General features: G+C 34.7%; 1 protein-coding gene across 1 annotated transcript in view; it reads right to left on the bottom strand.

Annotated features, from left to right (window-relative positions):
- LOC150107665 (voltage-gated potassium channel subunit beta-2-like) overlaps positions 1-17,740 on the bottom strand; it is a 257,488-nt gene extending 239,748 nt beyond the window's left edge. Inside the window, exon 1 of the mRNA XM_090392162.1 lies at positions 17,722-17,740. Within this exon, the coding sequence (XP_090248288.1) occupies positions 17,722-17,740 (19 nt within the window). The remainder of the gene's footprint in view (positions 1-17,721) is intronic.
- Positions 17,741-18,364: the final 624 nt, after the last annotated feature.

Raw genomic sequence — 18,364 nt, 5'->3', positions numbered from 1 at the left:
AAAAGATGGCCTGTGACTAGTGGTGTGCCACAGGGTTCTGTTCTTGGACCACTGCTGTTTAATTTGTTCATTAACGATATAGGGAAGGATCTAAGAGGAACAGTTCATTTGTTCGCTGATGATGCAAAGTTGGGTAGGGCAATAGTGAATGCAGAAGATATCAAAATCTTGCAGGACGACTTGGATAGATTGGAGTTCTGGGCTAAGGAGGATGGATGTCAATTTAATGTGACAAAATGTAAGGTTATGCATTTTGGGGTGAAAAGATTAGCAGCAGTATACCACATTGGTGGAACTGTACTCCAAGAGATTGATGAGGCCAGGGACTTGGGAGTGTTAGTGGATAGGGAGATGAAGTTTGGGGGGGGGGCACATCGCAAAAGTGGCTATATCAGCTCATCAACTCACTTGGTTGTTGAAAAATACTTTGACGAGCAGAGACAAGCAAGTTATTGTACCTCTGTACCGAGCCTTGATAAGACCTCATCTCGACTGCTGTGCCCAGATTTGGTCACCTAGGTTTCTTCTTGATGGGGAGGAGGTGAAGAGGATGCAGAGGCGAGTGACCAAGATGATAGCAGGTCTATGGAATGAACCTTATGAGAACAGGTTGAAGATTTGTGGGTTGCAGAAATTAGTTGATAGGCGGAAAAGGGGAGATATGATTGAGACACTCAAATTGCTAAAGGGTTTCTATAGGATTAATTCAGAGGATATTTTTGAGATCAGGACTGGTGGTGGGAGAACTAGGGGACAAGAGTGTGATTAGCAAGGGTATTAGAGCTGGGTTCTTTACTTTTAGAGTGGTAAATGAGTGGAATAAGCTGCCAGAGAGTCTGTTGTGGGTGCTATGACGGTGAGTGAGTTCAAGGCAAGGTATTATAGATACTGTGAGAATGTCGTATAGTTGTGTGGACATGATGTTTAGGGTCTCCCTCGATGAGTCTAAGGACTCCCTGGAGTCGCCCGTAATAATAATAATAATAATTATAATAAAAATAATAATAATAATGATAATGCTATTTACTATAAAGTTTAGTAATGTATAATGCTTTGCCGTGCACTTGCCGAAGTAACATTGGGTTGGAGCAACGCGAACTTTGAGAACATCCTCGATATGATAAAAATCAACTCCACAAAGTATCTTATCCAAGAAAGATATGATGAATTCCTGCATTTTCATCAGATTTGCTAAGAGCAAATTCCTGCAACAAATATCTCGTTTTCACATTCCAAACTTTATGGAAATTGTTACTCAAGAGGCCAATGCATTAAGAAATCATTGCCATATTCATGTAACTACTTCAGGACAACACGCGCTGTGTATGACGCATTTTCCTGTTGGAAGCTCTATCATGTAAAGGTCAACATAAGTGGCGTACCTTTCAGCACCTTAGTCCTTGATCTATTGATAATGATTTACAGAGTGCTAGGAAAGACCTCAAACCATCAATATGAAGACATCGCATGTCTTAATATTGTTGATGTCGTGCACTTCCATCAATATAAAATAAAAGGAACTGGGAGTAATCATTCCATGCAATCTTCTAATGTCAAATGCTGCTGCTGCTGGCTCAGCACGACTTTAGTAATAATACCACCTATAATATGTTTTTAAACCTATAATATGTTGTTACTACTGATTTAGCACTATGGATGAATGGCTATAAATGCGATAATGCAGAACCCTTCTCTAGAGACCAAAGAGAATACTTTTTAAGGTCTTCAGGCTTTCAATGAGCAGGATGACTGCTTAAGGCCAATGAAGATATTCATCTCTATCACTTAAAGACGTTCACAGATTTCTGCCACAGTGGGATATGAATTCACAGCCAGCGGAATGTCTCTCTGTTCAACAAGACGCAAACTGCTACTTGCTTTTGTTGAACAGGCATGATATCTTCAGTGATCATCGGGGTTCCTTCCATAAGATTTTTATGATTCACGACTCTTCGTATGCCTTTCCCATTGATCTACTCTTTCCAGCCACATATTAACTGGAATTTTGCTGTTTGTTACACTATACTAGATATTCCAAAAACACATGGGTATCACAACAGGGAAACAGTTTCCAAATACTCTTACCAGTCCGCATGGATTCCACTGCATGTCATGCTCGATTCATTTAGGTCTCGACTTTTGCACTCTATCATACACTTGAATGCCAATACTGTCGTATAGAGACTGTGCGCTGCTTATTTATAGCATGCACCTTTCAAGTGTTGTTAGTTGCTTATTACTGGGGGATTCAGTTTTGCCCTCTTTACCACCTTCATAACTTAATCCAAAGAATGTCACTAGCACTTTGAATTCTATTTTGACCAAAAACATTTTTCAGTAGAAACTATTTCAGACCTTTCCATCCCTGTCTGGGATGAAAGCAAGTGCAGGTTATTTGCCTTAAAACGATTGTATGATTCTGATTAACATACAAATGGTAAATATATTTAGATAATTCGTGAGTTTAGGTTGTTACTACCCTAAATTGTATTTCAGTTCTATTGGAAGGCCGAATAATAGTAATTATACTTGCCTGATAGCTTTGTTCTCATATGAATAGTTTAGAAAAGTTTTAGCTTATTTTCATTATAGACTTTTCATATCATCCCATATGTTCTTCTATTTTTTCTCTTTGTCTTAATTATTTTTAAATCTGGAAATCTATCTTTTTGAACATGTATGAATAATGATGCCTCGAGCGTCGTCTTTTAATGTTTTTAAACGAACATGAGAACAACCTTTGCAAATATATTATTATTATTATTATATTACAAAAATTATTATTATTATTATTATTATTATTATTATTATTATTATTATTATTATTATTATTATTATTATTATTATTAAATCTCTCATGGAGCCACAAGAATCATTGTGAGAATATAAAAATAACCGAAACTAAGCTCCGAAAATTGTCACAATAAAAATGTTGCCTTCGTGACAAGGGCTGTGGATCCGAATATCATATGTAGGACACAAGAAACTTATATAAGGGCTTTTCAACTAAAGCTGAGGTAGTTTTAGACGCAACATGGGCATATGTTGCGTCTAAAACTACCTCAAGACGGTGCCTAAGAGTTTTACGGAGAAGGGATTTCGAGATTCTGCGACGTAGCTATCTGCATTTTTCGATAAAACTCTAATTTCTCAGCTCATAAAAGCAGAAAACTGGCTCAACTACGCACCAATTGTTAAATAGAATAGACGCGTCTCATAATTACTTCCGCAGAATTCTTAATAACAGTAGCACTTTTCAAATAAGCCTCGAAACTGAGATTTGACCAGGTAAGTTTCTGATTTTATCAATCGCACTTATATTTATCTAGAGGTTTTCCCCCCTTCGAGTGTTGTTATATTCATATTTTTATAACTTTAAAACTGTCAAGAGGTTATCATTAAAATTCGGTTTGCAGTAGTGAGGGGATGAAATTTCGAAACATTTTCCAAATGTAGTGAAAATGTAACCCTTTAAAATGCAGAACCAATCCTTTTCCAGAAAGTTCAAGAAACCTGCTTGGTTATATCAGGAAAAAGTTAGCATTCCTATCTTTTCTGACGAAAAGGAATATGACATATAACGGTCGCGAGATAAGAATAGTGGTTTAAGTAAATCTACATCCTCCAATTCCTTAAGAAAGATGAATTACAGCATGCTAAAATTCAGCACACTTATATTGCGATTTATCTTGCTACTGATCTATTATTTTAGTGACTTTCGTCATGACATTGAACATGACACTGAAATTGTGTCATGTTCAATATCATGACGAAAGTCACTAAGATATTGAACATGACAGCTCTGGTTTTAGATACCTTAATCAGATATCTAAAACCAGAAAAACAGAGCTTTATAGTTAAGTATTGTTTTTAAATCATTAAGAAGACAAAAAACTCTGTATCGGCCATCATAGGCAGATACGGAAGTTAGCAGTCGAAGAGCATAACAACAGTACATTTAAATAATATTTATTTGAGGTTATTTAAAGAAACAGTAATTTTTCTTAATCATTCTTAATAAAAACACAGAAATAAGTAAGATAAGATTTAAAAAAGCTTAGAATGGATGATATAAGTAGTCACATACCTGTTTTGAATCAGCGTGCCGTTTTTGTTTGAATCAATTTCGGTATTCATGAAGAAATCTTAGTAGTTACAAGAAATTATCAGAAAAGTCATATACACACACCCAGATGCGAGGTTCAGTGACGGGGAACTACACGTCTAGCCTTTATCTGAAAAAAAATATTAAAAAAAAAATCTCAAGTATTTGGAGAAAGTATACCCAATAACTTCTCAACAGGAACTTAAATACCGAATATTTATTGAAATAACATATAAACATTTTTGCCAAAATTAAACTTTGCAGAATATTTGCTGATAGTATTAACTTTATCCGCAGGATATTGTTCTCACAGTAGGGAAGATGTTCCTGCTTCTCTAAAATTATTCTTGACTCTGTCTGAAGATATATTACATGTTAACAAGCGTCAACCAAGATTATAGTGAACCGCTGTTATCTCCAATTTCCCACTTCAGCACAAAAGAAAAAGACGCATTTTTATTGTATGTTTTTCTTTCTTTCTTTCTTCTTTTAAAATTAATTTTAAGATATATTTCCACAGCCAATGTTTTTTGTATTAGTATTTATAATTCTTTCTCTTTCTTCGAACAGCATTCAGTCACTAACTACTCACAATGCATCTCCCAACTCCTTGTAAACTATAGATATTCAAATCCAACACTAATAAGTTTCTTCTTTCCTTAAAAGCTTCTTTTACAATTTAGTATACTATAAACTGAAGAAATTTTCATATTTATACAAAATCACTATGATGTAAAATCAAAATAAAGAAATAAATATGCTATTGATTTCTAAAAAGAGTGGTTTATAAAACAATTACTACTTAACTTATAGACCAATCTGATACTGTTGCCGAAGATTTTAGCTCCCATTAAACAGGCAAATCATGTAATTAAAAAACATACTGGCTTCACATTATTAGACCGTAATTACGACCTAAAGAAGTTTAACTTTGGAACGTCCAATGAGAGTATAATATTTCTCCACTTCAGAATTGAAGTATTCGAAATATCGCAATTGCTGTTTTCTGTTAACTGATTTAACTAATTACAACAGTAGCAATGATCAATTTTAACAAAGATTTATAATACAACGTTGTAATGGATTATATTATGTTAATTCATATCATGGAGTCTTGGGTAACATACTTGTCTGTCATAGGTAGGTAAAAAAGAGCTGATGCATTGCTTGTAGCTAATCTGCTCACGTCAAGCGCTGACATTTTTGTTTGTTTGTTTGTTTCAGTTATTGTCAAACTCAATGATTTACTATGCATCCTTATAATTCACATGAATTGCCTCAAAGTGGGAATATCGAAATTTGAGACGAGCATTTGTGACAGTGCAGTTGTCAAATTCCTTCAACTAATATCGGTATTATGTAATTTATGGAAAGGTCTTGAGATAGAACTGAACTCAGGCGACTTCTGACTGTATTAGAGGAAACACTGAAGAACCTATCCATCTCTGACAGAAGGCGTTGTGACTTTTCCTTTTTTATTGAAATAAAAGAAACTCTGAGTGTAAAATTTTAAGTACAAGCAAAACACCTTGAGCTCTATACTTGGAAACTTTCAAGATATTCAAATATCTCTCTCTCTCTCTCTCTCTCTCTCCAGGTGAAATTTCACAGTTATTGCGCGCTCTTGGGGGAAAACGTTCGAGAAACTTATTATTATTTTTTTTTTGATGCGAATCCTACCCACGCCGGTGGCAGAACCTCATCCTACTAATAAGTAGGATGAAGCGTGGGTAGGATTCGCATAAAAAAAATAAGAAGGAAAAGAAAAATCTTGTTGCATGATAAATGTTTATCTAGTCGTCTTATATTAGTAAAGCAGAAATAACTTTAAATGTTGTTGACTTTTTTTATTTAAATTCATACAATAAGAATGAATATGAATATACCATACAGGACTTGTGAATCCTTTGTAGTCCCAGGCTTTCTTGCACTGTGGAAAAGATCTTGGAGTTCGTTCTAACATCATACCAAACTACTGTCAATGGTCAATAAACAGTCGACCCAAAAATGCTCGTACACATTCCAGTGATAAGGAGGAAGGTCAATAAAAAACAAAAAAAAATCTTTACTGTCACACATCTTCGCGAATAGCAAAGCCAGTGGCGGTACTCAAAGAAAGTTGACTCTTACTTGTTGCTTTGTGACCAAAATAAAACGGTCTGTGAACATCGCGGAGCTGATGCCAACGACATTTTATCGACCAAGTACCAGATCAAAAAAGAAATTAAAAAAATCCAGGTCAGTTATGTACTACCTTTACAGCCTAATATAAGAATGAATATTTATCTTATCATTAAATGCAAATGAAACTATGTTTAAAAGTTGGAAATTATCTACCAAGCAATTTTTTTAGATTACTCGTTATATTAGGCTGCGAAGCTACTCAGTTTTGTGATACCAAATAGTGACAAGTGTTATCTCGAAAATTTAATGATGGTCTATTTGCTTCATCGGACTATTACTAATAAAATTTGCATTTTCATGCGTCTCGTAGGAATTCCTTTGGCGACACAACTAAGTTCATTTTATATCAGCATTCCAGGGAATCTATGACATTTTAGTTAGCACGAAACATTCTGCGGTATCCGGAACAGACATTTATAGCATTCCAGAATGCCGTATTCGAAACCGTTGCTGCATTTACAGTTCGATTAGCCTAAATAATTTATCTCTTAATACTTTCCTGTCAATATCTCTGCGAAATGGTCTTCAAGGAGAACTGGCCAAAATTTCAAACGATTTTTTAATTATCCAATTCTTCTTATGTTTGTTTCATTTTCTGCTTGTTTATCAAATCAGAATAATCATGGCTTTAGAAGAAATTAAAAAAAAGTTCAGAATGATTGTGAAAGTTCAGAATGATTGTATACATTTTTAGGATGATTATTTAATAATCATCCTAAAAATAGCGAAAAATAGATGTCCAACATTCCTAAGCTAAAGATTGTTGCATTCATCATGTGTACAGCTACTCTTCTCCAGAGCTTCAAATTCTTCCGTATTTTGGAGGAAACAATTTTAAAAACATTTTTTTTAAAGCTTATTTGTGCAATTCTCCTAGTGTGCTGATCTTCAGTGCGGGAAGTTTTCCAGGAAATAATATTAGTCGTATACTTCTTAGTCAGAGAATGTTGTTTACGTTATTCCTTTTTCATCCTTTTCCAGTAATAAATGAACGAAATCATACCGAAAAGTTTAATTTATCTTTTCCGAGCAATTGCATTCTTGACTGCATATTCTCGAATGTCATTAATTTTCGTGTATTTGGTGACTCATTCAATACCTTCATTTATATTATAAAGTAGATTATGTCGTTGCCTCTCTTAAATAGTTAATATACGCAAAAATGTTGAACAGACAGAGAAAGAAATGTAATTTACCGACTTCATGTGGTACTCTCATCAGGAATTTAGTGTGTGGAAGAAGAAAATAATTTCTACTAAAAAATTCGCTTTATCTTTGCATAAAGTAGGATAATGAAATTATCTTTTCAACGAAATTAAATTATTCTGGATTTTATTTCCTGCTGCTGTTGTATTTTTCCCACTCAAAAGTTATAACTTGTCATTCCGTGCGATATTCGCTTTATAAAACTGACAACCACTGCTGTCTTCAATAGTTTTGTCATCCACAACGTTCCTTCGAGAAAATATTGGACATAAATGTTGTATTTCGAATCCCGCACTCTACACCACATCAGTTATAGTCGGTTTCCTTTTCAAGTTTGTCCATTAGAGAGAGAGAGAGAGAGCATTACATTAGTATTACTTCATTTAAAGTGTTACAACCCTGGTAGTTATAAAATGTATTTACTAGTGATATACATTCTTCTTCTTCTTCTTCTTCTTCTTCCTTTTTACGTATTAGGCCTTCCAAACCATACCGGTCCCGAGGATAAGGTGGTTAACCCTATGCCTCCCGGTGTGTTCTATGTCTGTAGATGTGTATGTTCACATCTACAGACCGGTTTGCCTGTTCTGCGGGACGAAAAACCCGATTTTACGCGTGAAAAACCCTCTTACTCCGTATGAGACCGGCTAACTCACCTTTCGTCGAAAGAGACCAGATAAAGGTTCCTCACATCACTGACTGGAATCGAACCCAAGTCTTTCCGACCGGGCTTCGTCTATACCGACTGAGCTACGGAGGCTCGCGATATACATTAAAATGTAAAAAAAAAAAAAAAAGATGTAATATGCATACCATTCTTTGTACAGGACGAGTCGCTCATCATTGAATATATTAAGTGGTAAACGAATTTCGTTTCCTGTGTAAGACCACCACCAGTCTGCTTAATAAAAGCCTGGAGTGGAAAACGTTGCATGTTTGATTATCACAGGTGGATTTTCTGGATTATCTAACTCTCAGCTCATCCATGATGCTAATGTGCAATAAGATCACGATACAACCTATCGTGGTTGAGATTCACAGAAAATAATATTCAAAGACATGGTTAATAGGTCCTCTTCTTCCTCTAAACCTCTCCCTGAATGAAGGTTAAGACCCTCTTCCAAGAAATGAAGCTCTATCCGAAGAAGTTACGGTTCATTCATGTTATCATTATTATAGTTACCCCTCCACTCACACATACCAAAGATAAATTCCTGGACATATCGGTTTTGGCATACCTATAATATAGTGGTACTTGTATGCATAAAAACATCATATTCATACTAGAAAATCCGTGCATGACCAGAAACATTTTTGTGTCAATAGGTATAGCATCGGTTAAAACTGGGGAAAGAAATTTAAGCTATTTGATGCTAGTAGGCTGTTCCTTTTATCTTCGGCAGCTCAACCAGATAAATAACATATCCAAGAAATGGATTTCAACACATGCATACCCCATCCATCACTAACATAACACTGTTTGAAATTCGTGAGTATGACGTCATTCATGCAATCACCGCTAGAAGCTGCTTCTTTTCCCACTGTTTCTAAATATAAGATGCTAGCGACCGCAGGTGCAATGGTCACACGCACCTCAGACCATTAGAGAGAGAGAGAGAGAGAGAGAGAGAGAGAGGTTCATTCGCAATGACCTGAAAACAGGTTACACAGCAATCAATCATACAAAAAGATAAGTGCTACTTCATTTACTGCAACAGTTTATTTTTTTAAAGTATTTTAAATTTATTAAAATGTTTTATAATTTTCGTTTTAGAGTTTTCTATTATACTTCAGCATTCAGGAGAGAACTACTCTTAACTGATATCAAATGCCCACTAATTTGCAGGGTTCATGGAAATATTGTGTTCCTATTTAATATCTGCAGAGCGCATGGCACTAATAAGCACTTACAGTGTCATGAAGAGGGAAAAAAAGGCAAAGGAAGTTGCGAATATGACGTTTATTACTATTTCGTATTTTACGACGTAATTTACTTGTAATGTCAAGTATATTTCACTTACTCGTTTCATGTAAGCACGATATCGCATCTTTCTCTCTCTCAACAAAAACAGCACTGCTTTTTTTTTTAGATATGCTTGTATTTTTTAATAACCTAATTAAGCCTTAATAAAAATTTTAAGCCACAATAGAGCGTTACACCCTTTGATAATGTGGCCGCCCAGTCCGAACCCCGTCGGTAGCAAAATATCGTGGCCCACTTTTTTGTTTATTTTCGAATGTATTTGCGCATTTCAAACTAAAGCACACGTTAAATGATATTATGTTCCTCGCACTGTCTTCTGCCTGATCCAATTAGAAGCTAACATTTAAATATTACGCGAATTTAACGCACGTTATGTATTGGCTGCACGGGATTGTGGCCATAACTATTGAACAGAGCTACTATGGCTTTATTAGTGATTAACGTAGAAGAAGAACGATTATTTGTTTACTTAACATGCTTTAAAGGAGATGTAATCGATTTTTAATTTTGACTTTATCAATAAAATATATCTTCACGATCACTTTCATTGATCAAGAAATAGATGTTCATAAAAAAGCAATAAATAAATAAACAAATAAATAAATAGAAGACAACTTTCCTTTACTGTTCTAATTGCGAATACCGTTTTAGAAGGAATGACTGATGTTTTCAAGCTGTTTACAAGAATAGCTTGAACATTGAAGAAGTTCTGTAGATGACCGGTATAATGGAACGAATAAAGAACATATAGAAAGAAAGAAAAATATCATATATAGGTAATATTGTGAGACATGAAAATCTTCAAACAAATTTATTAGAGGGAAGAATTGAAGATAAGCGAAAGAAAGGAAGACAGCCAACCTCCTGAATGGCGATCACACAGACAACACTTGACACAACCGCTTTAGTAGTGTTTAATGGCTTTTATTTCTGTTATTTTAATATGTTTGAAATACTGTTTAATTTTTAATTCGTTTATTTTATCAGAACATCGCATATCACGTGTGCTCTTCGTTCAATACTGCCAAATCGTTTTACCACTTCAGTTTTTAGGTAGCTTATAATTCGTTTTCTCCAGAAGAATATGACACAATGTTTCCACAAAAATAGGTTTTGCTGATAGTAGTGGTTCAGTGATAAGAGGCGTAATAAACCACAGCATCCACACTTTAAACCACGCCCTAAATATTTCTTTTAAATTTATTTTAGGGCGATGAATGCACTAAGAACTTGTCGTAAATAAAATAAACGCGCCGTAATAACTATTAACTTTCATTGCATGATTTTTTTATGTTGATCTTTCAAGGAGAGGTTGGTACAGTATGTTAGTACAGTGGATGAGTAGAGAGTTGTTGACCTTTGATTTGAAGACGTGCATTGTACTCCTTGAGATAGAGGATTAGGGGAAGGCTGAGGAAGAGGGAGAGTGTTCCAAAATACAGCAGTAGAAGGAAAGAAGAGGAAGGGAAACTTGTTCTGTGAGTTTAGAGTTGAACTGTGAAGTTGAACTGTTATTGGATGGAAGTTGCACACGTTTCGATGGATTTAGTAGAAAATAGAAGAACTATTATGCTTCAGTTTCCATGGAAGTATTTATAAAAGATGCATGCTGCGAAAAAAAAAAAACGCTTGTGTGAAAGCGGATGAAGTGAATTAGTAAGAAACGGGTCATTACACTTAACATCAACTTAACTTCTCTCTTCTGTATTTAATCAACTATTTTTAAGGAGCGCTTAGGGGACACCACCCCAAATGTCACAATAATATTCGATAGTTGGGCGGATTTGCGATTTATATAAGGTTAATAGCTGTTCAGAGGTAAAGTACCGTCTTGAATGACAGAGATTTTTGGATGTCAAGGTGGAAATAGTTGCAGTGTATTTATGTCAAGAGAGGCTTGAAGTCAGGATAATGCTAAGAAGATATTCATCTTGTCTGGAGATTTGAGTGTTGACAAGGTCATACTAGAAGAAAACGACTCTTTTTTTTTTGGAAAATAAGGCAGAACTGTGTTTTACTAGCTTGAAATAGACAAAGTTATCTGTGTCTCATTGAAGAATGGCTTGAAGAGATCGGAATTTAATGTAGTAGAAGGTGTTAATCTGCAAAGGTTTGTCAAATGAAAACGAGGAGTGTACTGTCATCAGCGAAACTGTATTGACTTGTAGGTTAATCGTAGTAGGTCATTGATGTACAGAAGAAAGAGTGAGTGAGAGAACACAACCTTGTGGAACTCCAGCATTAGTTACATAGCCAAAGTATAAGAAGTCATCTGCCATTGCAAGTAGCGAGAGTTCAGTCAGAAAAGCTTGCAACCCAGTTGCAGAAGATGTGGAACAGACCAAATAATGGGATATTACTTTACAAGCTATTGTGCCAGACCCGGTCAAAAGACTTGGAGATGTCAAATGCAAACTTCTGATTCACAAACTTTTCCATAGTATTAGTCCAGGGATGAGGGATATATGTAAGTAGATCCCCCATTGATCGGTAGTAGGGGAATTACCTGTCATCATTTATTAACTAGGTGCATAATTAATTCTTTGGAGAAGACTGGGATGAGAAAGATTGGGCGGTAGTTTGATGGTAAGGATTTGTCCCTGTTCTTGGGAATGGGTTGAATATACAGTAGGTCATTTCCAGGCTGTAGGATAGATGCCAGTAGAATAAAAGAGTGACATAAGACATGGGTCAGTTCTGGAGCACAAACCTTCAGGACAATCGGAGAAATGCCATCGGAACTAAAAGACTTTTAGGTGTTTAATTTGGGCAAGATTCTTCTGATCTTGTTTGTGAAAGAACAGAAATGGCATTGAGTTCTGAGAATTTGGAGAGTTGGGGGATATTTCTGTGAATGATATCACAAATAAAGCTATTTTGGTGCAACAGGCATGAGAGAAGTGTTGGACAAAAATGACGACCAATTGCTTTAGCAAGAGACCAGAAGGCTTGACTGCTATTTAAATACTGTGCAAGTTCCTGTTATTTTGGGTTCTTTTTAAATCGATTTTGGATGTGTTGATATTCTTCTTGCAGCTATTTCGAGCTTTGGTATAAGCAGTAAAGGAAGATGGAGTTCTTGAAGAAAGCCAAATGCAGTATGCTGGATTCGTTGCTTGTACAGCCTTGGTACACTTTTTTTTCCCTTGCAGAACCAAGGCTTAATTCGAAGATAGCAATTCAGACTGAAGTGGGGAATATATATTTCCATAACTATAAGAATTACTTAGATGATGCATTCAAGTGCATAATGTTTGAGTTGAAAGGCTAAAAACAATAGTTCAACCAAGGGAATAAGTCATAGAAGTTACAAAGGTCATCCCACTTTATACTATTATAATGCCAAACAACTCAATTGAGAGTGGCTGTATAAGCATTGTTCCATAGGAGAAGAGATGATTGTGTATAAATTACCTAGTGGACATAAAACATTCGCAGTATGCTTGGGTCACTAGTCAGGAAGAGATCTAGGGTGCTAGGAGAGTGATTAAGGTTATATTGCATATTCTCTCATTACTTATTTTCCTCTTCTTTTCTTCCAGTCTTTATATTTTAATTCTTTTATTATTATTATTATTATTATTATTATTATTATTATTATTATTATTATTATTATTATTATTATTACATCAATTCTCCTCATCGAATGATGAGTAAATAAGTAATAAGTAAATATTTTATTATTTTGTAATATAAATTATTTTAAAGTTTTATTTTTATTATTTATTATTTTTAATTTCACATACACATTTATACACAAACACATAACAATTCCGACATGTTGAATATTGCTAAGTTGATTAATCATTAAATAGTTTTCATAAATTAAACATTTTTGAAACAAAAATGTCTTCGTAAAATATTAAAAATAATTTGGTCCCAAGTATAACAAATGATGACTTATGTAAGCTGATTTGTGCAAAAAGCATCACAGATGAAATAAAAAACGCAGATTGGACACAAACTGAGAATGGTCAGCAGAGAAATTCCTAGAGTGGCTTTGACATGGATCTCAGAAGGAAACCAGAAAAAAGGAGAAGGTCTAAATTAACTTGGCAGAGAATAACAGAATAGGAAAGAAGACTGGCTGGCTGTTGGAAAAGCTGGAGAAAAGGCAGAATTGGTGGCTCGGGACAGAGATATCTGGAAGAAACGGATCTGGGCCTTATGTGCCATGACGCACGAAGATGATAAAAAAAAATCAGCTAACGCCTTTTTATTCCCGTATACGGGAGTAGGCGAGGCCATTTAGCCCTATCTAACTTTTGGAGACTGAGTGGGCAGTTCAATCTCCACTGGAACCAATCAGAGATAGATGGCCCAAGGCTATCTCTAATTAAGCGGTACGCAGTGAAGAGAGACGGCTCAAATGTGCCGCCATCTCGTGGTCCCTGATCCTAACACAATATATTTAATGTCTGAAATAATGTGGGTTCTACGGTCGATTTTCTCGAGTTTACAGGACGAAAAACCCGCTTGCCTGTGCCAGAGATCGACTAACTCGGGAACCGGTCGAAAAAAGGCTTAGAAAAATTTCCTCTAGTCGCCGACTAGACTCGAAACGAAGTCTTCCTTCGTGCGGCCAAGCGCCGTGGTGTGCAAACGCCACATCCACTGAGCTACACAGGCTCCGAAGATGGTAAATAAGTAGGTAATCTTTATACATAAAATTTAATTATAATCTATCCTACAACCATAATATTTATCTAATTCTTGCTTAATTATTATGCAACATGAAATAATTGAAATATTAACATTTCAGTTATTAGATTATGTGGTTGCCTTTAATTAATAGTAAAATACTTGCAAAATTATAATGATTAGACATATAAAATCACTTTTTTCAACTTTTGTTCCTGAAAAAAATATAAACTCATCATTAAAAACTCTTGCGAGATCGTAGTGACCTAAAATGCCCTCCGGTGTCCTAACGACTGGGTTCGAATTCCGTCAAGGACACGACAAATCTTTATAAGAGGCTTTTCGAAAGGCGAGTAGTAAGTTTCGCTTTTTTCTTCAATGCTTTCTCGACTACAAGCATGTAAATTTCGCTACAGGTCTAATTCGCACTATGATAGCGATTACGCAATTTTTTAGAAAAGTATTCAATGATCCAGAATATGAAGGAGGGAAGTAAATATAACTAAAAGAAACGAAAAGGAATGGATGACAACCCTCCCCCCCCCACACACACTTTAATTTCTAATCGCTCAGCGATCAAAATTAGCACCTAGAAATACAAAGACCGCGTGAACTACAATCTTGATAAGGCTTTGCCGTTTATTTTAAAAATTCAAGTATTTTAATTACGAGTAATATATTTTTTGCTCTCTTATTTTAATCTAATTACATGTTTGATAAATTTTCTCAATATTTTCTACTATAATTTTGACATAAACAGAAACGTCTATATATTTTGGAGCTCAATTTTAATAAATTCTAGAATATTTAACTTTAAAGCACTAGAGTATTATTGTACAAAAATTCTACTTGAAAGGAATATGAAACTATGGGTTGCGCATTCATATTTTAGTGTAACATATTCAGCAGGTTACATATTATAGTTTATTTTACAAAAGCTTCAGTTAAAGGCTCATTGAATTTATCTGCATTTTATGTCTAATATACACATATTGTTGCTAAAGGTCGCTCTTTTAACTAGACTGCAGAGGTGGCTCCGTAGCGAAGATGAATTCTAATATCAACAAGAGCGCCAGAAACATTTATTACTTTTAAACAGAACGCAGATTAGTCGCTCTCATACAGATGTGACTGGACTTCATCCTATGTGGTTTTGGCCTTACGAAAAAACACAGCTGGATAATGAATGCAAACGATAGACACTTTTTGTATTTCATCTTACACATATATATATATTTTTTTTTTTTTTTTTTCTAGATGTATTTTCTAGATATGTTTTTTCTTTTTCTCTTTCCGCTCTATAAGAATATGACAAAAATATTGTCTAATATTATCAATATTTTCAGACATATTCCATAACCTATACTTGACATTCGGGACTGTACGTTTTAAACCAACAGCAAAAATCGAAAGGTGAGGAATAATTTATCTTTAAATTCCCCTCGTATTTTATTTATATGCGAAATAAAACTCTGGCCACTGCCGACTTGCGTCGTATGAAATGAGATTCTTTCTCTATTGTTTATTTTATGAACTGTAGCTCTGTCAACAATAAATTTATACAAAGGAGATAACTGCAATAAAAGAAATGCACGTTTCGTACGGGTATTTATTTTCTTTAGTTATTTTTTCAAGAACAAAAAAGAATATCTAGTCGTAATTGCTATGACACAAATAAACGAGCGAGGCAAGGAGAATATATATGTCATCATCACATTATTATTGTTGTTCTTGAAGTCCATTCAGATTATAATAATAGCAATATGATTTGTTATTTTATTATTCAGATTAAAGTAATTTAATTCACTGCGTAAGGACGAAAGTGAGCGAACATGTTAAATAAATGTTTTATAAAACTCAGGAGCATTTCATCCAACACTCTGTCCTATTTTGCAAGCACAAACGCACAATCAAATCAGGTCAGATAATAAAAATTTCCTTCCTTGCCGGTAATACACAAAATTCTCCGTCACGGTATTAGTAGGCAAAAATTTTAATTTTAACTTTTTCGTCATTGTGGCTCATTCTTCATTTTATCAAGGCAAGTTTTGACCATCATTACTCATCTACGCTGTGATATATTCCGTAAACTGTGACTTAAAAGTCTAACAGATCTCCAGAGCGTATACTACTCTTCAGCAGATTTCTTTATGGTGTTAGCTGCAAAAAATTAATTACCATCTTTAAAGCCCCCTTGGACTATTTACAGTTTATGAAATTAACAAAAATATGCATATAATATCCATCAAAATGTCCTCATTTTTTATCAAAAAAAAATCAATATCACAGTGCCTTGGAATATACTACTGAAAGAAATGTGCCTTTAAAAGCCCCTCATCTTAATCCTTCCCCATTAAGTCGAGTCCTGATTTTGATTTTCATTAAAGAAAATAATTACTTGCTTACTTCCAGAAAGGGTACGCAAATAATCAAGCTTGCAGATTATAAAATGTGTAGATGTTGTAAGATTATCAAAGTTAATCTCTAAAATTTAAAATAACTTGTCCAAATAAAACACGAAAAAATTACGTTAGATAACAAGCTTGAAGGAAATGCGAATAAGTTGTAAATAATTCGAAAGCAACAACAAAATGAAATGGTTGAAAACACGGATTAATTGGCAACATTAATTAATCTTAACATAATGACCTTCTTACATGTGATGGTAATCTTTCATTGGAATCATTATCTAAAACCATCGGACGTGAAAGGTAACCTTCAAGATAAGAAATGTTTTTAGTATTCGGTGTTTATGGCGTATAAATCGGTGTTTATGGCTCAAAAGAATTAGGGGATATTTTGGTTTTCTTGTAAATTATAAAGTTATAAAAATAATTTACAAATGTAACACAATTTGTAATAAATATCGATTATTTAAACAATATCATTTGACACCTCCAGGGAGTCTAAAGGCTCATCGAGGGAGAGTGTGCCAACAGCATCAAACGATTGACCACTTCCAACTACTAATCGCGCTCAAACTTGCTTAACTTTTTGCGTGAACCATTAGTAGCAGAGGTTCTACCAATCGACCAACCTTTGCTGGCGCTCATGAATTACACCCTATCAATAAGTAAGAAATATTTATTCATGTATAACGTACCCAATAGTTATAATTTGCAGAAATTTATAATTAACCGACAGAAACTAAAATATCTCCTAATTGTTTTGAGCAGTGTAAATATACGAGTATATATATATATATATATAAACATCCCTCGACTTATCCGTTCGGAGATAAGTCCGTGATCCTATAATGGAATAAATAACATTTTTGACAATACTTTCGAACAAGACGCAAGCGAGCGTAAAGTAAAAAGTTTTTATTTAGCAACAATGCATTGTTGCTAAGTTGATTTTGTGTTTGAAAAATAGGTTACTTGTGTATTTATCATTAAATATCTCGCGATATTTTGTACAACATAGCCCCTACATGCCCAATTAAAAAACTTAGTGAAGGATCACAGAAAAAGAGGCGAGCAATTGATCTTGAAACGAAGTTGCAAGTTCAACGATAGTGACGAAGCAACAACAAGGTCCTATCGGCAATTGGAAAAGGTACTTCCATCATGCACAGAGGACCTGAATCAAAAGCACATACCTCTTAGCACTATGACCATAATCGCTAAGGCACTAAGTCTCTTCAATGTGTTGAAGGAGAAAATAGGACCCGATTACGACTACGAATTCAACTTCTTCCGGTTGGTTCATGAGATTCAAGCAGCGTTTTGCACTGTATAATGTGAAAATGTATCTGCAAGTTCCGACGAGAAGGCTGCCAAGATATTTGTGGATAAAATTGGATAAAATTATTACGAAGGAAAATAATTTGTCACAGCAAATATTTAATATGGATGAGACCTCCTTGTTTCGGAATAAAATACCCGAGCGGACAATTCATCCACAAAAAAGCTATATGCCTGGTTTCAAAGATCATAAAAACCGTATTACGATTCTGTTAGGGGTAATGTGGCTAGATATAAATTGAAAACCATTTGTGATATGGCACAGTGAGAATCCACGAGCTTCAAAAACATTATGAAGCATACTCTTCCAGTTCATTAGCGGAGATATAAGGAGTCGTGAATGACTGAAAAATTGTTTGCCTTAACCAACTGTTATGCGAGCGAAATGGAAAGCTATCGTGTGAAACAAAATGTAGAATTTAAAATTTTATTAATTCTAAATAATGGCCCAGGTTATCCACCTTACATCAATGATCTTCACACCCCAAGATCAAAGTC

Source organism: Typopeltis vanoorti, chromosome 4 (assembly GCF_054136105.1).
Source record: "Typopeltis vanoorti isolate ZY-2024b chromosome 4, IOZ_Tvanoo_1.0, whole genome shotgun sequence".
NCBI lineage: Eukaryota > Metazoa > Arthropoda > Arachnida > Uropygi > Thelyphonidae > Typopeltis > Typopeltis vanoorti.
This window is presented reverse-complemented; position numbering and strand designations above follow the sequence as displayed.